The sequence below is a fragment of the Culex quinquefasciatus genome, chromosome 1 (genome assembly GCF_015732765.1).
Source record: "Culex quinquefasciatus strain JHB chromosome 1, VPISU_Cqui_1.0_pri_paternal, whole genome shotgun sequence".
Lineage (NCBI taxonomy): Eukaryota > Metazoa > Arthropoda > Insecta > Diptera > Culicidae > Culex > Culex quinquefasciatus.
The window spans coordinates 127,713,287-127,738,130 of NC_051861.1; the positions used below are offsets into that span (position 1 = coordinate 127,713,287).

At 32.6% G+C, this 24,844-nt stretch overlaps 1 protein-coding gene and 1 long non-coding RNA gene across 2 annotated transcripts in view; one reads left to right on the forward strand and one right to left on the reverse strand.

The window, feature by feature from the left end:
• Positions 1–24,844, reverse strand: part of LOC6051035 (protein retinal degeneration B) — a 92,069-nt gene that overhangs the window by 13,790 nt on the left and 53,435 nt on the right. Inside the window, 6 exon segments of the mRNA XM_038249615.1 lie at positions 23–1,052; positions 5,403–5,478; positions 5,637–5,666; positions 5,881–6,284; positions 13,973–14,738; positions 17,882–18,577. Of these exon segments, the coding sequence (XP_038105543.1) occupies positions 23–1,052; positions 5,403–5,478; positions 5,637–5,666; positions 5,881–6,284; positions 13,973–14,738; positions 17,882–17,959 (2,384 nt within the window). The 5' untranslated portion in view covers positions 17,960–18,577.
• LOC119765538 lies at positions 20,499–21,340 on the forward strand. The gene is made up of 3 exons (XR_005276803.1): positions 20,499–20,625; positions 20,684–20,826; positions 21,152–21,340. It is a non-coding gene; the product is annotated as an uncharacterized LOC119765538 (long non-coding RNA).

Here is a 24,844-nt window from a genome sequence, read left to right on the forward strand (position 1 = left end):
TTCAATTCATTCTTTTACTCACCTCGACGCCGTCGGATCGGTCGGGTGGAACAGGTTGTAAATCTGCGTACACGCCGGCTTCCCCGTCCCGTACCGACTATCGCTGAGTCTCCTCGCGGCCAGTACCACCGCCAGCGGACTTCCAAACATGAAGAAGTCTCCAACCTCAAACTCCAGCTTCGGCAGTCGGGACTCACTCGTCGAGGAAGATCTTCGCCGCGGGGAAGGTGCGGTCAACAGTTTACTCGCGTCCAGATCGTTGACCTCGACAAAGTCCACCAGGTGGTCCAACCCAGAAGCTTCCGACCCGTGCCGGTTGGAATGGTTCCGACAGAGGGCGTCATGCCCGAGCACACTTCCCATGGAATCCCCGACGAGCGCAACCTGACCGCTGAAGCCCTTGCCTTCGTCACTTCGCAGAAACTCGGCGTAGACCATATTCGCGCTGGCCACGGCCCGATTCACCGCGTCCTGAAAATCCGGCGAGCACGTCGTCAACAGCGGAATCGCCCCAATCGGGATGTCCGTCAGGTTCGGAATGTCCGCGGTCGAAGGCGACGCATCGAACGAGTACGGACTCAAGCTGGACAGAATTCCAAGGGCGTCGGTACACACCGAAGGACAAGGAACCATTCGGATCGCGACGTGGCCAACCAGCGAGGGGTAGTGCTGCCGCATGACCGATTCGAACGCCCCCCGGAAGGTGGTCACGTCGGACTTTTTCGCCGTCATGTCCGAGGTCGCGTCCAGCACCGATCCGGAGTGCATGATCAGCACCAGCACCGTCGTCGGGCAGGACGGACAGCCGGGCGAGCCGGGCGGGGAGTCCGCTCCGCCGTTGTGGCCCCGGTCTATGCTGGAGGAGGCGCCGAGGGTGGGCCGCCGGGAGCCACGTTCCGACGCGACCCGCTGCAGGTAGCTGTGGCTGAAGATGGAGTCCTCCTGGTGGTTGCGGTGCGAACCGAGGCCGACCACCGGCGGCGAGTCGTCCTCCTCGGCGAGAAGTTCCAGCGAGCTCCACTTGGCAAGGGAGGCCTGCTCGCCGAGGTCGCCTGTTGAGGGGGGGAGAAATGTGTAAGAATTAATTTCTATATATTTCAGAAAGAAAAAATATTATAATGAAATAAAACATACCACGTGCTTCAAAAATCGATGAGAAAACGGAAAGCAATTGAAAAATGTTGTGGAATAATTATTAAAATACAGAAAAACAAAAAAAGACAAAAATAACATAGAAATCTGTTTGAACATTCGAATCAGCTCTGCAGTTAACTTTGCGCAGTAGGCCTGGCCGCTTTATTGTTATCCTTTTCTCTCCCACAGAAAAACTGGGGACAATGTAGCTGTCAAACTAGGCCAAAATGTTAAAGTCACTCACAAAATGAACTTTGAGTGATTTAAGTTCATTCCTGACGTCACGATTTTCTCCCCTATAGAGGAGATCATACCTGTCAAAATTCCTAGCCTCAAAATTTTGTCGCGAGTTACTTTTCTCCTCTTTACTGGACTGGTCTCAAAATTTTGTCACGATTTGATTTTTTCCTGTATTGTAATGCAACGGCGCACTACGAATGTCAATAAATGACAAGAAAATTGCCAGGCGTAATCTAACCTAAGCCACTCTCAAGGATCCCTTTGAAAGTTTGACTGCGCTTGGGTTGGCTTAAATGTGAATATTTTAACTTAATTTTCATTGATTTTTGACGTATGATACGCATAACGTCATGATTAGAATTCCCGGACGCTTCGAAACCCGGACACTTAATCTTGTTTTATCAATTATTTGGATATAAGTTCGCATTATGAATGTCAAAACTGTGTTATTTGATGAATTCTAACATCAACTTTTATTTAAAGTTTGTTTGAACGCTGCAGTTAATGTCAAAACAATTAAATTAAGATTACAAAAAATGCGAAACATTTCATGTGAAATATTTCATAGGCGTCCGAAGCACCGGGAAGGCAAAGCAGAAATTTATTGTTTTGATTTCCTTAAATTCTAACAAATTTTTATATAAAATATCGATTGTTTTGATGTTAACAGCTTATTTGAGACCTAAAGAATGCCATTCACTAACATTTCAGTCCAAATTTGTGCGATTCATTAGAAAAAACGAGTGTCCGGATTTCGAATCAGCTTTTATCACTGTCCGGGATTCGAAGCACAACAAGTCATTTTAATTTTCAAATTCTGATGAATTTTTTTTAGAAAAGACATATTTTGCATGCATTCTCTTAACACTGACTGTTAATGATATTTCTTCATTTCCAACTTATTATGTGATTTTTTGTCTGCTATAACCATAATGATATGCTACTAAGTGTCCGGTTTTCGAATCATGACGTTATTGGCCGATGTACGAAGTGATTTGTTTACCTTTTGTACTCGGCAAACGTCAAACCATACAAAATTGCTGATGATCCGGAAAAAATCCGGCAGCATTTTGTAGTGATTTGACGTTTGCTGAGGGTGCCGAAAAGTTTGTTATGTTCTTACTTGCAAAAACAATTGCAAGTTAATACAATTTGAAGAAGAAAAATATTTTTGGTGAAATACAAATTTAAAAAAAAGCTCGTTTTCAGAAAATATTTAAAGAAAAATTTTTTACTCAAATTTACAGTACACGCACGTTCAAAATCATTCAGTTTTAGTCCAAACCCAACCTACTCAGATATGAGTAAAGGGGGCATCTATCACATTTTAGTGAATTACACTAAGAATTTAACGAAAACTGATTGATTTTGAACGCTTGTAAGTTTTTCGCTTAACTTCAGTTTTGATTTTAGGGTGCTGTCAAAATTTATCGAAATTTGAGCAATATTTCACTTCGGAGCCGTATTGTTAAAATGATAATTCTGGTGGTGGTGAAACATTTCATACGTAAGCTTCCACATGCCAAGTCGGTGAAAAGTTTGGCGGGGATCAATTGTTTTTTTTTGCCAAATATCATCAGCCTGTCATGTATTGATGTATGCTTGCAGAACGTTTTAAAATTTCGAGAAAGTAGTTTTTAAACTTAAATTTACATGATTTTCATGAAATATTTCGTTGGTGTTGAACTGTCAAAAATTGATCGCGGAAAATACATTTCTACCGCAGTTTTTTGTGTGATCAATTTGCTAGATGCGAATTGGTAGATTTTTGACAATTCAATGCTAGCGGATTATTTCAAGAAACCCTACGACAATCTACCAAAATCGGTTCAACAATACGGTTATGATCTTTTCTAAAACAAATTTGCTAGGTTATTATTTGTGTTTGGTTTTTAAGAACATTCAATGATAACACTAAGTTTATCTCATGTTTTAACTGTGTTCCAAATGTTTATGTTGTTAATTTAAAAATAATTCAATAAATATAAATAACTACATACTACTTTTTTATTTGCAGGATTTGATGGATTTTGACAATCGGATCTTCCGAAATTGGTTTAACCCTCTACAACCCAACCTCGCCTCTAGACGGGCTTCGATTTAAAAAATTGCCGAAATCATTTTTTTAAAAGCACTGAAAAGAATGACTTTTAAAATTTAACAAATTTTTAGAGTTGGAAGATTTACTTGTTTTATGTGACCTTGACAATGTTTTAAAAAATGTATTTTTTAGGGGTAAACTTTTGCTATATTTTTTACTAAAATATCCTATATTTTAAGTAAAAATAAGTATGCAGTAAATTTTGTAGTGTCGTAGACTATGCCTCTACGCATTTTTTAAACAGTTTTAATGATACAGGTACCATTTTATAGCAGAAAATGTGAAAAAAAGCAAATAAAAAAAAAATAGAAAAAGTGAAAAAATAGATATGAAAAATGTAATGTTAGCAGGTGGTAAAATAGGATGAATATTATCAGAAACAAACATAATCTAAACAAGATAAATGCAAATTCAAATACTAAAAATAAAACAAGTAAAACATAAAACAAGAGAAGTAAATAAAAAAATTAGAAAAAAAACAATTTGGTCGGTAGAGGGTTAACAGTACGACTCATTCTTCAAAGTATTTATTTAGGAAATATTTTATGTTTGAAGGTAATTGAAAACCCCTGACTTTGAAACCAGCCAAAACATGAAAGTTCAAAATTAAAGTAACATATTTTTGAGATATTGGTTGCAGAGATTAGGAAAGGGATTTTGATTTTGATTTGCTGCAAAATGTCAAAAAAAATATCAAATAATCAAAAATTTGGAAGTTATAAGTTTTGCACCTGTAAAAGAATCAAAAAGTATTCTTTTTATTGATTATTATCAAAATTATTACAGCAACAATTTAAAGATTTTTTTAGCTTTCGACATTTTCAATAAAATGGAAAATATTAAAAATAAACTCCAAATTCAGGAAAAATAAAAAAATACAGTAAAATATTCAAAAGTTTCAAGATTTTTTTTTATTAAGGAACATATTTTTTCAAATAGTTTTTTTTTCAATTTAAAGGATTATACTTTTAGAATATTTTTTGAAATATGTTTAAATGTATGTTTTAGGTGTACCAACGTTGCCTAACAACAATATAACTGCCGATTATGCTACTCTTAAATGCTATCGTTATTGACGCGACGATATCGCTCCCTATCAAATTTTTTTTTTCCAAAAACATTTAAGTTTTTATAATTTTAAAAATGGATATAAAACGATGTGAAATTGTAGCCGGATCTATCCTAAATAATACTTTTTAGTTAATAAATTAATAAAATATTCACCAAATTCTGTGCTTTCGATGATTTATCTTGATTTAAAAAATGTCAGCAAACAAAGCCATATTTTGTAAATATGGAAATTATATTTTTTAAATACCAGATGTTTTAAAACCGCAGTCAAAAAGAATTTTGAACTTGGCGTCATTTGATACTAATTTTGCTAAATGTTATGAAATGTATTTTTAAATAAAACTAAGGCTTTTTTAAATAGTTCTTTAAACCATAGACAAAAAATTGGGAAAATGTGTACAAAATTTCGAGTCGCAAATATTTAAAAAATACAGTATTTTGCAAAAAATGGCATTTAATCTTGCAAACAGTCGTGATGTAGTCGAGAATCATTCAAAGCTATAACTATAGTGTAGTTTTCAAAATTACAAAATGAAATATGTATATTGTTAAGAAAAAAATATTTTGTAAAAACTTGAATATATATTTTACATCAAAACCACAAACTTTGAAAAATCCATAAAGATTTAGAACGGAAAAAGTGTTTTGGCATACTTTAAAATTCAAACTCGAAACTATAGTTTTAATTGGTTTCATTTGTTAAAAATTTAGGAAAAAAATAAGAAAACCATAAATTCTCAAATGATTTTTATTGATGGGAATAAAATATTAGGATTAAGAAGAAATCATCAAAATTTTAACACATGAATCTTAAAAAAAAAACATTTACAGCTAATAATATAAATCAAAATCTTACCCAAACAGTCGAAGAACTCCTCCTCCGAGCCCGATTTGGAATCCACTTCCAGCTTTTCCATTCTCCAGTTGGCAACCTGTTGTGGAAATTTAAAACAGTCATTGGAAGAATACTTTTCCCGATTTGTAAATACAGTTTGATCAAAAGTTTGATATGAAATGACAACACAAATCTACGAAATGTACAACAACATAAATTCACTACTTTGAAAACGGAAAACAAACGAAAACTTACATTCTTCTTTAACTTATTGTGATTTGCTTTCTGTGTTGGTGGTGACAGTGTTGTTGTGTGTAATTTTGCATTGCAGACACCAAAAGAAAAATCAAATTAGACAGAGAAAGAAGACTCAAGTTACAACTTTCCACACGCTTCAAACTTACCACGCGTCCCCACGCGCCTGAAACATTTCGCCGGAAACATTTCACCCGTGGAGAACGCAAACGCATGCAACCTGTCAACGATCAAAGCAACCGACCTGCAAATCAAAGCTGTGCGCCGACCCCAGCGGCGAGTGGAGCTGCCCCTTGGAACCGCCCAGCTGCCGACTCTGGCCCATCCCGGCCATAGTTCCGCCGGTGGTCGCTCCCAGGTGGTTCGTCCGCAGCCCTCCGTGACGGCGATTGTCCATTTGTTCTTCTTCGTCCTCCTCCTCGTCCTCATCCTCGTCGGAGCTGTCCAGCGTCGGCGGGTGCTTTTTGAGCTTTGGCGGAGGTTGCAGAATCGGTGCTGGAGGGTGTTGACGGGAGAGTTGGGGTGGTGGGGAGAGCGGGGCAGGTTTCTTCATCACCTGCGGCGTCGAGTTTTCTTCGGTTTTTTCGATCGAGTTGAACTGGTTTGTGGATTGGCGGCTGCTGCTGTTGTTTTCCGAGGTGGAACGATCTGGAGAAAAGAGAGAGAGGAAATTGAGAGATGAAAAAGATAGTTTTGGCGCCAATGAAGTTGTGGAAGTGCGACATTTTTTTTTGTTTTTCTCGGGGTTAATCGGAAATGATAAAGAACAAGTGCACAGTCAGCAAAGAAAAACTGATGCTGCTGAAAAAAGTTGTTCGCGTTTCTAGACTGTTTGGCGACAGCTACAATAGCAGAGATAATTCAAACGAAGTTTTTCAAAGTAAAATTCAAGAAGATTCATTTACCGTTGAACAAATTACAAAAATGAAAATTCTTTGCAAAGAGATTTTAAAACATAACATAAAAAGCAATTGCGTTAACGTTATAATTTTGCTAGATCCAGAAAATCCAACTTATTTTTCAAGATTGGAATTCAAGGCCAGTTTTCGTGTTTTTATTGGGCAGTTGTACTATAATAGTAGTTTATGCAACAAGTTGCAAAAAGAGGATTTTTTCAGCACGAGTCGTACATTTATCCAACGAGGTTCACTGAGTTGGATACGAAGTGTGCTGAAAAAATCAAGTTTTGCAACGAGTTCCATACAACATTTTTTGCAATTCCAAAAAACACAAACTGAGTGAAATTTTTTGTCAAATTTTCATGTATTTTGTCAATAAATCGTTTAAATCAAAAAATGTTGAAATGTGCTACTTTTCGAAACAAGTGCTGAAAAGTTCAACTTTTCAGCACCCATTTGAATGCTGAAAAGTAGAACTTTTCAGCATTTATTTTGAAAAGTGTTGCTATTCGATTCTGTTATTTTTGGTACAGAAAAGTAGGCTGTTTCGTCGTTCAAGAATGACAGAAAAAGTAAGTAGTTTCACGACGGAATTGCAAAAAAATATTTTCAAAAGTCTCCAATTCCTTACATTCACAATGTCAGAAGAAGTTTTTTTAAACAAATATCCACAAACTTTGCCTAAGTTTCAAAGAATAATTAATCAAAACTGTTCACATACCGTATTTTTCAAAAATACGCAAATTAAAAAAAAAATCATGTGGGTGAAATGTTGTATGCTTTTTCCCCTTATTAAAGACTTTTTTGTGAAAAATGTTGAAAATATTCAAATTTTGAAAATTTGCTGTATGGGTGATAAACAAAGCGAAATTATGTTTTTATGTTCTTTTCCCTTTTTCATAGTGTTTTTTTTGAAAGTGCTGAAATTTTTACAAAATACCGTATTTTTTCGAGAATACCTTTTTTTTATAATTGCAATATGGGTATCGAACAAAGCGAAATTTTGTATACTTTTCACTTTTTTTAGATTTTTTTTTTTGAAAGTAGTAAAAAAAATATCAAACGAAGCGAAATTTCGTATGCTGTTTCACTTCATTAGAGTTTTTTTTGCGAAAAACATTTTTTTTTTCACCAAATACCGTTTTTTTTCAAAAATACTCAAATTTCCGATAGTTACAATATGGGTATCAATTAAAGTGAAATTTTGTATGCTTTTTCACTTTATTTAAGTTTGTTTTGGAAAATACTAAAATTTTCACAAAATACCGTTTATTTCGAAAATACTCAAATTTTGAAAATTTGCTATATGGATATTAAAGGGGTTTCATACATGTAAATCGGAAAAAATTGCAATGGTTGGTTTGAACACACACTTAATAGTAGTTTATGCAACAAGTTGTAAAAGCGGATTTTTTCAGCACGAGTCGTACATTTATCCAACGAGGTTCACCGAGTTGGATAAATACGAAGAGTGCTGAAAAAATCAAGTTTTGCAACGAGTTCCATACAACATTTTGTGCGTATGAAATGTCATTTTTCCATAACTCCTGACTAGGTTTTAACAAAGGTTTTATCAAGGCTTTGAGGATGTTGTTAGGATTTAGTTGTAAAGCCTTGAACTCCTATGTAGGTTTTATAAATAGGCCGTAACAACCTTTTGCGGAGGTCCTTTTGGGTTTTAAGTGGGGTTTATCAAGGTTTTGGGGATTTTGTTACGACTAAGGGGTTTTAATGTTGGTTTTGGCTGATAGGTTTAATAGCGGTTGTGACAGCTTTGATAAAGCCTAAAATGTTACTTGGGTAACTTTTGGAAAAATAGATATTTCATACAAAAAAAAAATGTTTTAATGTAAAATTACTCTACAGATTTGTCGATAAAGGGCTCTGTTATCAAGATAAAGCCACTGAAAGTTTGATTTTAGCGAAATATTTGCAGTTTTTCGAATTTTAAAAATAGTGACCATGAGTGACCATTTCTATTTTTTTTAAAGTTCAGAAAATTTGCTAAAAAAATGTTTAAGAGACATTGAAGATTGGACCTCTGGTTGCTGAGATACAGCGAATAATAGAAAAAGAAACAGGAAAATTGAATTATTTTAAGTCTCACCCAAACAACCCTCCATTTTCTAATTTCGATATCTCAGCAGCTAATGGTCCGATTTACAATGTTAAAATATGAAATTTTCGTGGAATTGTCCGATCTTTTCGAAAACAATATTTTGATTTTTTTTAATCGAGACTGACATTTCAAAAAGGGCCAAACATTCAATATTACCCATATTTTCAAAATTTGCAATATTATTATTTGTTTTTTGAGTTTTTTTTTCACAAAATAACCTTTTTTTAAATACTAAAATTTTAATAAAAAATACGGTGTTTTTAAACTATGATATTTTGTGAAAATTTGAGTATTTTACCGAGTTGGATAAATACGAAGAGTGCTGAAAAAATCAAGTTTTGCAACGAGTTCCATACAACATTTTGTGCAATTCCGATAAACACCCTTTGAGTGAAATTTTAAGTCAAATTTTCATGTATTTTGTCAATAAATCGATTAAATAAAAAAAAGGTTGAAAAGTGTTACTTTTCGAAACAAGTGCTGAAAAGTTCAACTTTTCAGCACGCATTTCAGTGCTGAAAAGTAGAACTTTTCAGCATTTATTTTGAAAAGTGTTGCTATTCGATTCTGTTATTTTTGGTACAGAAAAGTAGGCTATTTCGTCGTTCAAGAATGACAGGAAAAGTAAGTAGTTTCACGACGGAACTTTTTTTTTACTGTTTTAAGGTCATTAAAATATACATTTTCATCTAGCATTAAAAAAAAATTTGAACACATTTGGTTGTATAATTGCCGAGATATAGCTATTTGAATTTAGCAGTTTAAAAACGGGTGCCACGATATCTCAACACTGCTTTAACCAAATCGGCTCAAAATTTTTGTGAAGCTTCGTTAAACTGGTCCAGTGTGCATGACGAAGGCCGATTTTCAAAAACTTAATTTAAAAGAAAAAGTCAAAAATATTTGCATGTTTTTCATATAAAAAATCATCATTTTTTGATTTTTGTATTTTTTTTAAATCCTAATATCAAAATCGGGCTTCGTCATGCACACGGGATATATCTTGCACGCTTTCACCCCAAATTTCATCCAATTTGGTTCATCCCATCTCGAGATATCGTGGCACCCGTAAATCAACTCGGTGTTCAGAGAAAAACGCTCACAAAGATTGACAGTTCGCTTTGCGCATGGCAAGATTTTGAGCTTAAATCGTCTCTTACTCAGTTTTATCACGAAATTTCTTCACGAAACTTTCAGGAGTGATTGAAAATGATCTTTTTAGAGGATTTAATAAATTTTCTGTAACATAAAATTTTCTGAACCCCTTAAACGAAGCGAGATTTAGTATGCTTTTTCCCTTTGTAATAGTTTTTGTTTGAAAATGCTGATTTTTTTATAAAATACCGTATTTAAAAAAATTCAAATTAAAAAAAGCAATATGGGTATCCAACGAAGCAATATTTTGTATACTTTTCACTTTCTATAGATTTTTTGAAAATAGTATTTTTTACAAAATATCGTGTTTTTTCGAAAATATTCAAATTATAAAAATGCAATGTCACCCGGCATCAAATATTTTTTCGAAAAATACCATATTTTGTGAAAATTTTAGTATTTAAAGAAAAACTATAAAAAAGCATACACAATTTTGGTTCGATTTACCCATATTGCAAATTATGAAAATTTTAGAACTTTCGAAAAAATACGATATTTTGTGAACAGTAGTGAGAATTTATACTTTGAAACTAATTCCACTTTCAAAAATTATATTCTTAGTGAAAGCGTTGAAAATTGAAAATGATATGTTTGAATTCGGTTGATTTTAGACTGTAACTTTTGAGTGAATTTTATGATCAACTTGGTGTCTGTCTTTGGCAAAGTTGTAGGAAAAAAATAGGTACATCGATTTTTTTTGCTGATTTTTTATTAACATTTTTTTACAAAAACTCAATTTCCCAAATTACGTATTTTTTTAATTTTCGAGATTTTTTGATGTTTTAGGAACAAAACCCGCAACTTTTGAGCCATAGAGAAGTATAGTAAAAATCTGCCGCCGAGTTTTGAATTTAAAATAAAAGTACCCAAGTAACATTTTTAAACCAACTATCCACCACCTAATTTTATTGAGGTTTTATGATAGCACCTTGATTGCTTTATAGTTTTATTTAGCATTCACCGCAACCAATAAGCAAGAGCTAATTAGTAAGCTCTAACAAGGTTTTATGCCTCGGACATGAAACCTTGTGACAATAAAAGCTAAATGGCTTTAATAAGGTTTTATGAAAGTTTTAAGATAGTCTTGAAAACCCAATGGCAATGTCATGCCAAACGGTTTTATCGCATGCTTTTTAAAACCCAGGGTGTTTTAGCTGTCAAGTGCCATTAGGCATGTAAAAAGCTTACTTAAATCCATAAGCTCCTGAAAAAGCATTTAATGCGGCCCATTAGCTTCGCATAAATTTTGCGCTAAACGAGTGTTCTGATTGAATTTGATCGACCGCCATCTTGGTTGAAAAAATAGAAAACTGAAAAATTTGATTTAAATTTGATGAAAATACACATTTATGCTGAATTTCTGGTATTATTAATATAGCGATAGATGTCTAAAAATATTTTGAACATTTTTTTCAAAGAATTGCAATAAAATATTTTTTAACATTAAACACTATGATTACAAAATATTGATTTTTTATGAAGCGAGTTGAATTTTTTGGCTCTATCTCCCCTAAATTTATCAATAAAATTTCAATCGCAGCTGAATTTGAGCCATCAATTGCGAGAAATAAGCTTTTCAATTATATGGATTACCTCTAATATCTATTAATTATTATCGCCATTTTTGACAACCATCTCCATAATTTCATTTGGCAAGACGAAGACCTAATTTTGCCAAAATAAAACCTGTTTGGCAAAAGACGTCTAAAGACGCATGAAATGTCATTTTTCCATAACTCCTGACTAGGTTTTAACAAAGGTTTTATCAAGGCTTTGAGGATGTTGTTAGGATTCAGTTGTAAAGCCTTAACTCCTATGAAGGTTTTATAAATAGGCCGTAACAACCTTTTGCGGAGGTCCTTTTGGGTTTTAAGTGGGGTTTATCAAGGTTTTGGGGATTTTGTTACGACTAAGGGGTTTTAATGTTGGTTTTGGCTGATAGGTATTATAGCAATTGTGACAGCTTTGATAAAGCCTAAAATGTTACTTGGGTAACTTTTGGAAAAATAGATATTTCTTTTTTTTTTTTTTTTTTTTTTTGGGAGGGTGATCCAGCCGCACATCGTTGATGTTGAAACCTCTAAACTGGGCCCTCGTCCTGTCACGTCCGTCAGTAGTCTTGTCGTACATTACAACTAGAATCAGATCTGCCAATGAATTAGTACACTTCGACCAAATAAACACTGACGCTGTATGGATCTGACTCTAGAATAAATGCACAGTTGTGTGTTATTCATAAGTCCAACTTATTCAATTATTCATTTAAGTCCAAATATTCATTTGCTAACTACTTTGTATTGAACATCTAAATTTTAATCTAAAATCCTGTAATCTTAATGTTCAAAACTAAACGTAAAGGAACTGTTGTAGTACTACTTCTATCAAAAAACAATAAAAACAAAATGTGAACTGATATACAAATAGGATAGAAATCGCGATTAGAAAAAGAAATGACCATTTACGTCAAAAGATCCGTAGTTCCTCGATTCGCAACAATGGTCAATACAACCATAATCCGAAAACCGTTAGTTCAACAGATCAACGAATTTTGTCAGATATCATTACATTATTGATTGATCGAGACTCTATGGATAATTTGACATAAAAGAATGCCTAATATTCTACATCAATCAAAGTTTATTCACAGCATTACTCTAACTTAACAATTGCAACTAAATTTAACATCAAAAAGATTTGGAAAGCATACAGATTTATTTTAAATGCTAAAGCTAAGCAACAAATCAATTGTACAATCCTGAAGACCCAACCTAAATCCCACATTGTGATAGTGAAAAAGTCACAGGAGCAGCGGTGTCTTGTGCAATTGTGATATTTTCACTATCGGAGAACTACCTAGTTCACGAAGACAGCTTATCGGTCAACGCTTAAGCCCTGGGGCTGCGACAAAGCGAGTTCTCGTAGCATGAAGTGGTGTCCATAGTGCTTATAAAAAAGAATGTTTACCCAAATTTTAACTAATGCACTAGGATCAAATCATGCCCCTTGACTTTACAAGGCCCAGGGAACTTTTGGAAAAATAGATATTTCATACAAAAAAAAATGTTTTAATGTAAAATTAAATTTGAAAATCGAAAATTACTCTACAGATTTGTCGATAAGGGCTCTGTTATCAAGATAAAGCCACTGAAAGTTTGATTTTAGCGAAATATTTGCAGTTTTTCGAATTTTAAAAATAGTGACCATGAGTGACCATTTCTATTTTTTAAAGTTCAGAAAATTTGCTAAAAATGTTTAAGAGACATTGAAGATTGGACCTCTGGTTGCTGAGATACAGCGAATAATAGAAAAAGAAACAGGAAAATTGAATTATTTTAAGTCTCACCCAAACAACCCACCGTTTTCTAATTTCGATATCTCAGCAGCTAATGGTCCGATTTACAATGTTAAAATATGATATATTCTTGAAATCTTTTCGAAAACAATATTTTGATTTTTTTTAATCGAGACTGACATTTCAAAGAGGGCCAAACATTCAATATTACCCATATTTTCAAAATTTGCAATATTATGATTTATTTTTTGAGTATTTTTTTCACAAAATAACCTTTTTTTAGATACTAAAATTTTAATGAAAAATACGGTGTTTAAAAAGTATGATATTTTGTGAAAATTTGAGTATTTTACAAATAAAATACAATTATTAAGTGAAAATACATGCAAAATTACGTTTTGTTTCATACCCGTATTGAAAATTATAAAAAATGAGTATTTTTGAAAATACTTTATGTTGTAAAAAAATAGAATTCAATATAAAAACTCTAATACAGTGCAAATGCGTATACATTTTTGCTTCGTTTGATATCCATTTTGCAAGTTATAAAAAAATTAAGTATTTTCGAAAAAATACGGTATTTTTCAGAAAATTGTGTTTTTAACAAAAAAAACTCGAATAAAAGTGAAAAAGCATACAACATTTCTTTTTGTTTGATACTAATAGCGCAAATTAGGAGAATTTCCAAAATATAGGGTATTTTGTGAAATTGTTTGGGTTCCGTTGATGTGGGTGTTGACAAAGTTTCTTAAACACGGAAAATACAAAAAAAAAAATCGAAAAAATGGGCAGCTGAGGATAGAAATTGGTAGTTGGTAGTTTGGGCAGTTGTATAGTTGGCGTCAATTTAATATTTTGTTAAACAACTCACCATCCTCATCTCCTCCCTCTCCGTCCTCCCCCTCATTGCCCATCTTCTTCTGCAACGCAAGCTGCGTCTGCCGCTCAATCTCCCGGATGTCGTCCATCGTCAACCCGTGCCACTCGTCCTGCCAGGCCCACGCCTGTCTGTGCGCCCTCACCATCGTTTTCCTCAGCGCCACATCGTGGATAAACTTCTCCAGCTTCGTCTGCATCCCCCAGTAGCGGAACTCCACCCGGCACAACTTGTACGCACACATCAACGACATGTTCCGCCCGGTGGGTTGCGTCTTCCCACGGACCTCGTCCCAATACTCCGCCAGCCAGTTCTCCCCCAGCGGACCCCGGCCCGTCTTCTCCGAACAGTACAGCGTCGGATCTTCCTCCCGGGTGTAATCCGCGCCCTGCAGCGTGTCCTTCACGATGTCGATGATGTCCACCATCCGGTTCCGCAGGTCCCCCCCGCTCAGCTGGAACACATTCTCCTGGTGGCCATTGTCCGAGAAGTAGTACGTCTCAATCTCCAGCGAAAACTTCTCCACGAAGGGGCACGTGTAGCGGGTCTTTGTGTACGGGTACGCATTCCACGCTTCCTCCTCCACCGTGAGGGCACTCTTCGGAAGGAGGCCCTTGATCCAACCCGGCAGGTGGCTGCCCACGTGGTAGATCTTGCGCGTGTACTGACCGCAACCTCCACCCGGGCCGTCCGTGTACGGTTCGTTGACGATGATTTCAACGCCGCTGCCGGCGCCACTGCTTTCGTCGCGGGATTTTTTCTGGAAAAAAAAATGAGAAAGAGAGGGGGGGATTGAGTTTTTTTAGAAATCTAAGAAAATTGCATTTCATTGAGATTTGTAGAAGTTTTGCAGCAAAGCTAATGGACACGTGTCGATAGCTATGAACAACGGATAAGAAAAAATATATCAACATTTTGGTGTAGGTACATTTTTCCAATATTTGTTTGATTTTTCTATGAGATAACTGTAAATTTAGAAAAAGATAGTAACTTGGACTATTTGGCAAGAAAGTCTCAAAAATCAATAAAAAATGTTGAATATACGTTATTATTTTAAATCAATTTTTTTTCTCGTAGTTTGCAATCAGTTTCATTGAGATTTATGCAAGGAATCATGAGAAATTATCGAATTAGTTCTTCAACCCAGCAAAACGGCAAACGATTGTTGGCAAGTAGCCTCACTAGTGGCGCCGCCTCCATTTGAAACACAGTCGCGCTGCAATGCATTTAGATTTTTTTTAATTTAAAGATTTTTTTAGATTTTTAGATGTTAGATTTGTAGATTCTAAGATTTTTTAGATTTTTAGATTGATAGATTTTTAGATTTTTAAAATTATAGCTTTTAACTTTTAGATTTTTAGATTCTTGAATTTTTAGATTTTTAGCTTTTAGTTTTTTAGATTTTTAAACTTCAAGATTATAAGATTTTTAGGTTTTTAGATTTTAAAATTTTTAGATTTTTAGATTCTTAGATACTAAGATTTTAAGATTTTTAAATTTTAAGATTTTTAGATATTTAGATTTTTAGATTAGGCTTATACAAATTTTTTTTAAGTTTTTGTCTCCCCCCTAAAAAGTTGGCCCGAAAAATCAGGGGGCGAATTTTTTTTTTTTTTAAACATAATTATAATTTCACTGTAAATTAATTGAAAATACATTCCCCTGCGTTTAGAATCATTTTAAGCATGTTTGGGTTGATTTAAAAATCTTAGGAATTTTTGAAAACTTTCGATGTATCGCAAATTTTTTTTTTCGCTGAAATTTTTGTGTTCGTCAAATCTTACATTTTTTGAAAACTAATGATTGCAAAACAATTAAACTAGTGTAAAAAGCATTTCAAAACACTTTTTCCATGGAAATGTTGAAACTGTGGCTTGTTATTTAAATATTTATATTTTTTATTTATTTGCTCGATGCAAGATTTTTAGATTTTTAAGATTTTAAGATTTTTAGATTGTTAGATTTTTAGATTTTTAGATTTTTAGATTTTTAGATTTTTAGATTTTTAGATTTTTAGATTTTTAGAATTTTAGATTTTAAATTTTTAGATTTTTAGATTGTTAGATTTTTAGATTTTTAGATTTTTAGATTTTTAGATTTTTAAATTTTTAGATTTTTAAATTTTTAGATTTTTAGATTTTTAGATTTTTAGATTTTTAGATTTATAGATTTTTAGATTTTTAGATTTTAGATTTTTAGATTTTTAGATTTTTAGATTTTTAGATTTTTAGATTTTTAGATTTTTAGATTTTTAGATTTTTAGATTTTTAGATTTTTAGATTTTTAGATTTTTAGATTTTTAGATTTTTAGATTTTTAGATTTTTAGATTTTTAGATTGTTAGATTTTTAGATTTTTAGATTTTTAGATTTTTAGATTTTAAAATTTTTAGATTTTTAGATTTATAGATTTTTAGATTTTTAGATTTTTAGATTTTTAGATTTTTAGATTTTTAGATTTTCAGATTTTTAGATTTTTAGATTTTTAGATTTTTAGATTTTTAGATTTTTTCCAAGGTTGTTAATCGATAGCTTTATCGTCTAACGTTAACGATACAGGTTATCGTTATCGTCGGATTGATAACCATTCTATTGTTATCGTGATTGTTATTTCGATAATTCTGTCAGCGATAATCTTATCGCCGATAACTGACGATAACTCATTTTTTAAATATATCTTAAATTGACTTAATCCATCAATATCATGTTAAATTTTCAATGCATTCGCTTAGAAAATCTTTTTTGATAATGTATTTAGTTTCGAAGTTTAAAAACTAAAATTTTCACAAATTACCGTTTTTTTTAAGTATTCATTTTTTTTTTAATTTGCAATATGGGTATCGAATTAAGCAAAATTTGGTTTGCTTTTTAAATTGTATTAGAGTTTATTTTTTGTAAATACTGAAATTTTCCTAAAATACTGTATTTTTTCGAACATTTTCAAATTTTCAGAACATGCAATATGGGTATCAAACGAAGCGAAATTTGGTATTCTTTTTCACTCTTATCATAGTTTTTCATAAAATACCCCATGTTGCAAATTATGAAAATTTTAGTATTATCGAGAAAATACGGTATTTTGTGAAAATTTTAGTATTTTATTAAAACAACGTTAAAACAGTGAAAATACATGAAAAATTTAAAATCGTTTGATAGCCATATTGCGAATTATAACAATTTGAGTATTTTCGAGAAAATACGGTGATTTGTACAAAAAATTGTATTTTTCATTCAAAAACTCAAAAACAGTGAAAATGCATGCAAAATTTCGAATCGTTTGAAACCCATATTGCAAATTATGAAAATTTAAGTATTTTCGAGAAAATACGGTATTATGTGAAAATTGCAGTATTTCATACAAAAACTTTAAAACAGTGAAAATGCATGCAAAATTTCGAATCGTTTGATACCCATATTGCGAATTATAATAATTTGAGTATTTTTGAGAAAATACCGTATTTCATTTAAATTTTTTTCTATAAAATAAGTTATTTTGTGAAAATTTTAGTATTTCATTCAAAAACTTTAACACAATAAAAATGCAATGCACCATTTAGGTTCGTGTGATACCCATATTGCGAATTATAGATTTTTTTTAGTATTTTCCAGAAAATACGGTGTTTTGTGATTTTTTTTGTTTTTATACTTTGAAACATATTTGAAACGGCCTAACCATATAAAAAATATCGCCGATAGAATTATCGGAATAACGATAACGATAGAACTATCAATTTTTACGCTTTTTTATTTTGCCACGCTTGCGAAAACCCTTCAAAAAATCTGAAATTAAAAAAAATATTTAAAAACACACAAAAATCATCGATAAAATACAAAAAAAAACTATTTAAAATTTTGTAGATATGAATATAAATCCAACTAATTTCTCCACAAAACTCGAGACTCACCGCAATCATGTAGAGCTGCGCTATCCGATACTCCTCGACCGTCAACGGCAGCGGAATGCGATACTCCTTTATCAACATGGTCGAGCCTTTTTTCCTTTTTTTCCTTCACTTAAACGTAGACGTATGTATCCTGTTTCACTTTCTCCCCCTTCTTTCCTCTTCACAAACTTCCCTTAAATTGAACACAACTCACAGCAGCGACTCACAACCAGAAATAACATTCTTTTTTCAACTTTTTTTTCTTCTCTCTCTAATGGAACACGAAATAATTCCCTTTTGTTTTCTGTAACGTTACATCACATGTGTAACCACCACTGTGCGGTGTCACAACAGTCGAAACCGATTTCCTTTCCCGCTCGTTCCGGGAAGGCTGCCTCTACCCAAGCTTTCACGTTTCGTTACACCCTTTTCCTCTTCTTCTTCTTTCCGGTTTTCTTCTTTGCTTTTTCCCCACTTGGCACATGTTACAATAAAACTTCTTCTTCTTTTTCAGCTTTTCGCACTGTTTCCTCCTTCCCCTCAAAGCACGACGACTTCAGTGGAGACGGCTGGTTGTTCAGCGTAGTAGGCTGTGACGACGCAGAACACATCTTGCCTGCCTTTCAGGCGCTTTGAAGTGAGTCGTTGTTTGGTTGGTTGCGATGGTGATCATTCATAACTGTAGGAATCGTTTGTGGTTGGTGGCGTCGGAGGAAGCTGGAAAGAACAAAGAGAGTGAGACAAAAAAGGAGATTAGTGAGAGTGTTGGATTGGATGGAAATGCGTCTTTTCTGGAAAAGTTGGAAGAGACACCGAAAAACCGAGGGTTGAGAACTTTTTTTTTTCCACAGGACAAAGATTTATATTACAATTTTGTCAATTATGACATTTTTGACAATTTTGACAATTTTGTCAATTTTGTCAATTTTGTCAATTTTGTCAATTTTGCCAATTTTGTCAATTTTGACAATTTTGACAATTGTGACAATTTTGACAATTTTGACAATTTTGACAATTTTGACAATTTTGACAACTTTTACAACTTTTACAATATTGACAATTTTGACAATTTTGACAATTTTGACAATTTTGACAATTTTGACAATTTCGACAATTTTGCCATTTTTGCCATTTTTGACAATTTTGACAATTTTGACAATTTTGACAATTTTGTCAATTTTGTCAATTTTGTCAATTTTGACAATTTTGACAATTTTGACAATTTTGACAATTTTGTCAATTTTGTCAATTTTGTCAATTTTGTCAATTTTGTCAATTTTGTCAATTTTGTCAATTTTGTCAATTTTGTCAATTTTGTCAATTTTGTCAATTTTGTCAATTTAGTCAATTTTGACAATTTTGACAATTTTGACAATTTTGACAATTTTGACAATTTTGACAATTTTGACAATTTTGACAATTTTGACAATTTTGACAATTTTGACAATTTTGACAATTTTGACAATTTTGACAATTTTGACAATTTTGACAATTTTGACAATTTTGACAATTTTGACAATTTTGACAATTTTGACAATTTTGACAATTTTGACAATTTTGACAATTTTGACAATTTTGACAATTTTGACAATCTTTGACAATTTTGACAATCTTTGACAATTTTGCCAATTTTGCCAATTTTGCCAATTTTGGCAATTTTGACAATTTTGACAATTTTGACAATTTTGTCAATTTTGACAATTTTGACAATTTTGACAATTTTGACAATTTTGACAATTTTGACAATTTTGACAATTTTTGACAATTTTGACAATTTTGACAATTTTGACAATTTTGACAATTTTGACAATTTTGACAATTTTGACAATTTTGACAATTTTGACAATTTTGACATTTTTGACAATTTTGACAATTTTGACAATTTTGACAATTTTGACAATTTTGACAATTTTGTCAATTTTGTCAATTTTGACAATTTTGACAATTTTGACAATTTTGACAAATTTGACAATTTTGACAATTTTGACAATTTTGACAATTTTGACAATTTTGACAATTTTGACAATTTTGACTCAACTCAACTCAACTCAACTCAACTCAACACAGATCGTAGCTAGAAGTTTAGAATTTAATTGCAGACTTTTCGGCGCGGCTTTCATGGTGGTATAATGGCAAAGTTTTACCCACTCAGAGAACACATTGAGAGGAGAGAAATAAGGCGCCAAAATTATGCGCGAGAACCCTCAGGGGAAAAACATTTCCCAGTGAATTATGGTTTAATAAGGGCAAACATGAAAGTGGCAAAGTGGTTGCGGTGCATGACTTTTGAAAGTTAAGAAAGAGGTATACCATTGGTGGAACTGGGGTGATAATCCGATTGGAAATTAATATCTGAGTTGGTGAATTGTTGCCTTTTGTGAACAATTTTGAGTTTTATTTTGCCTCTCTTTTGATGTAATTTTACCTCGATTAAAAACTACTCGAAAAAAGATTTGAATTAGCACTTTTTTTTTAAATTTAATTTCACTTAATTGAAAATCTGTTAACATTTAATTTCAAATCACATGTCACAGTATTTTTTTTTTTCTTCATAAAAACGTGTCACAGTAATTGCTCGCATGAAAGATTCGCTTTTGATAACTGTGAGCTAATTACTGACGAGCTGTGACATCGTTCGGTTGGTGTTCCAGTTTTAACTAAACCATTCGACATGAAGGCAGGTTTCTGTTTGATTCTAATTGCTTCGGCAAATTTTGGCTTAGTTTTCTGTTCATGCAATTTGGGGCTTGGACGCAAACAGCCAGGTGATTTCAATAAAATTATTTATTTTGTTTACACGAAAAAAAAATCTCACATTTTTAGATCAAGTTCCAGTTCACGAACTACACCAACGTATTGTGGGCCTACGAGGAGAAGAAAATCTAACAATTTTGTTTCGATATATTCCATCGAAAAATGTGGACAACGTCAATCTAACCTACGTGCAATTTTATGTGGATCTTGAGGTTTGTGTCTTGTATAGTTTAAAAACATAGTTTGATGTAATGTAATACCTTGAGAAAGAAAAGTTCTAAAGAGACCTACGAATCTTTACCCTCTCTCTTGCACACAAGAAAACTTGAAAAAATCAATTAAATCATTTTGGAAAATTTTTCGACTTCATTTAAGGTGGTATTACACTGCATCAAACATAGTTTAAAAAAATACTTTTTCTTGCAAAACTAAGTTTAATGCAGCGTAATGTCATTAAAAAAAAAACTGAGTCCGATGAAAACTGCGAGTTGAAAAATTTGAAAAAATAAAAAAATGAATTTTGATTAAATTTTTCAGCAGTGCAGCTTCGACGTTCAAACCCCGCTTGGAATGCACCGCGGGTTTCAGGTGCAATTCTACAGTCCCGGGCCGGTGCAGGAGATTGTGGGGAATGCCACCGTTTACGGAGTGCCAATTGAGTGAATGTTTGAATTTTTTAAAACGATTCTCGAATTAAAGTTATGTTGAACTGAAGGAGGTATTCAATTGCAGGAAGCATTTTTTTTAATATTTATACTAGACAAGACTTAGGAAATAGTATAAAAATGTGTGCCTTGTATTTTTTTTTAATGTCGATTCAGTGTAATACCTCCTTAAAGTGGTATTTCATTAAAGGAAATTTGCACTCTAGTTTAATTTCACTTTATCGAGAATCTGTCACCGTTTTATTTCTGATCATGTGTCGAAATGATTGCCCGCATGAAAGATTTGCTCTTGATAACTTTGAGCTAATTACTGACGAGCTGTGACATCGTTCGGTTGTTGTTTCAGTTCAAATTAAATCATTCATCATGAAGGCAGTATTCTGTTTGATTCTAATTGCCACAGCAAAATTTGGCTTAGCTTTCTGTTTATGCAATTTGGGGATCAGAAGCAGCATTTTAATGATTGATTTTTGTCTTCATAAAAAAATAAAAAAAAAATCCCACAACTTCAGATCAAATTACAGTTTACAAATTGCACCAACGTATTGTGGCACTACGTGGTGAAGAAAATCTAACACTTTTGTTTAGATATGTTCCATCGAGGAACGTGCAAAATGTGAATCAAACATACGTGCATTTTTACTTGGATCTTGAGGTATGCTTTGTTACAAAAGTCTTTCCTATTCCAAGTGTTTTAATGTTTTATTTTCTAAATTTTATAGATGTTTGCTAAAATTAAAACTGTTCATAAAAAAAAGCTAGAAAAAGAGAAATTATCTAATTAAAAAATCAAAGTGGAGTGAAGTGAAATGAGGTGAAGTGAAGTGAAGTGAAGTGAAGTGAAGTGAAGTGAAGCGAAGTGAAGTGAAGTGAAGTGAAGTGAAGTGAAGTGAAGTGAAGTGAAGTGAAGTGAAGTGAAGTGAAGTGAAGTGAAGTGAAGTGAAGTGAAGTGAAGTGAAGTGAAGTGAAGTGAAGTGAAGTGAAGTGAAGTGAAGTGAAGTGAAGTGAAGTGAAGTGAAGTGAAGTGAAGGGAAGTGAAGTGAAAGGACGTGAATAAACACAAAAACGTGAAGTCAGGAAAAGTGAAGTTTTGCAAATGCTATTGAAATAAGGTAAAATGTAATAATATATACAGGCGTAAATAAAAGAGAAATAAAGGGTAGCAAAACAATCTTAAGTGTTAAAAATTCTTTTGCAGCATTGCTACTTCGACATTACAACACTGGTCGCGTGCAGGAGATGACTGGGAATGCAACCGTTTACGGAGTACCAATCGATTAGGGTTTCTAATAAAGTTGCTGTTTTAATCTTTAAAAAGTGCAAATAACTACAAAATTTTAAAGATCTGGCAGCTCTGTAAAAAAGTAATGTGCACTTAAATGAAAAATAGATTATTGCAAATTTATATGAAACTTGATTACATCGTTGGATTAGTATTTAAAGAAAAATAAAGAAAAAAGAATTTAAAAGGTGAAAAAACTGGCAACACTGTCATGACAAATTCTGATTCAAGTAAAAACATATGGTAGCACTTTTTTTTCATTCAGAAAATCAAATCAAAAGGATTTATTTTCCACCACAGTTGAGTTACTCTTTTCCACCTCAAAGAAATGAAATTGCACCCGTCAAAGCCACACAAACACACGGGATTCTATTTTTAAACATGGAGTGCTCGCTTTTTTCGGAACAAAGCTTTTCCTCCCCAACAATCACAACCAGAACTTTCAGTTTGAATAGTTGGTCAGAGTTAAAAAGGGGGAAAATTGTGAACAAATTTCCTGTTTTGTTTTTCCATCTGACCAGGTGTCACCTTGAAGTCAATCAAAAGGACTCGTTTGACATTTTCCAACAACTTTAAATTAAATGCCAACCCTTTGATTAAATGATCAAAAAAAAAAAAAAACACATGTCATCAAGTGCAAGTGCACCCTTTCTGTGGCTTGTGCACAGCACATGCTTTCTGAGTTATTAAGTCGGCTTTCCTCTTTGATTGCCGGTTGTTCATCGTTTTAAATCACCCTGGGGAGGGGCAATCGTTTGACCTTAAAGGGCACAAACAGGGGCGTAGCAGGGGGAGGAGTCAACTATTTTTTTTTTCAATTTAAATTTAAGGCCAACATAAAAAAATGTGATTAAAAAATTATATTAAAAATTGAAAACAAAAATCAGAATGATAAAATTAAACTATCTATTTTTTTACAAAACTCCCCTGGCGACGCACCTGACTTCAAAGTCCCTGCAGTTTCAGTAAACCAGTAGCAGTTGAGTAAGTAATTGCTTTTACCCCTCCTTTCCCGAATCAACCTCTTTTGTACTTTCTTCTCTGATTGCCAGTGCAAACCTCAATTATCATCATTTTCATGTTGTGTTGTTAAGGTTAGACTAATCATATTATATTGGCAACATTGTTCATAGTTGCTTCTACCTTCTTCAATTTTGTAAATTTTGTAAATTTTGTAAATTTTGTAAATTTTGTAAATTTTGTAAATTTTGTAAATTTTGTAAATTTTGTAAATTTTGCAAATTTTGTAAATTTTGTAAATTTTGTAAATTTTGAATAAAATTTTGTAAATTTTGTAAATTTTGTAAATTTTGTCAATTTTGTCAATTTTGTCAATTTTGTCAATTTTGTCAATTTTGTCAATTTTGTTAATTTTGACTATTTGTTACTTTGTCAATTTTGACAATTTTGACAATTTTGACAATTTTGACAATTTTGACAATTTTGACAATTTTGACAATTTTGACAATTTTGACAATTTTGATAATTTTGACAATTTTGACAATTTTGACAATTTTTACAATTTTTACAATTTTGACAATTTTGTCAATTTTGACAATTTTGACAATTTTGACAATTTTGACAATTTTGACAATTTTGACAATTTTGACAATTTTGACAATTTTGACAACTTCGACAATTTTGACATTTTTTTAAATTTTTACAATTTTGACAATTTTGTCAATTTTTACAATTTTGACAATTTTGACAATTATGACAATTTTGACAATTTTGACAATTTTGACAATTTTGACAATTTTGACAGTTTTGTCAATTTTGTCAATTTTGTCAATTTTGACAATTTAGACAATTTAGACAATTTAGACAATTTGGACAATTTTGACAATTCTGACAATTTTGACAATTCTGACAATTTTGACAATTCCTGACAATTTGACACCTTTGCCATTTTGACACCTTGACAATTTTGACATTTGGACAATTTTGACATTTTGACAATTTGACAATTTTGACAATTTTGACAATTTTGACATTTTGACAATTTTGACATTTTGACAATTTTGACAATTTTGACAATTTGACAATTTTGACAATTTTGACAATTTTGACAATTTTGACAATTTTGACAATTTTGACAATTTTGACAATTTTGACAATTTTGACAATTTTTTGACAACGAAAATTTTTACAATTTTGACAATTTTGACAATTTTGACAATTTTGACAATTTTGACAATTTTGACAATTTTGACAATTTTGACAATTTTGACAATTTTGACAATTTTGACAATTTTGACAATTTTGACAATTTTGACAATTTGA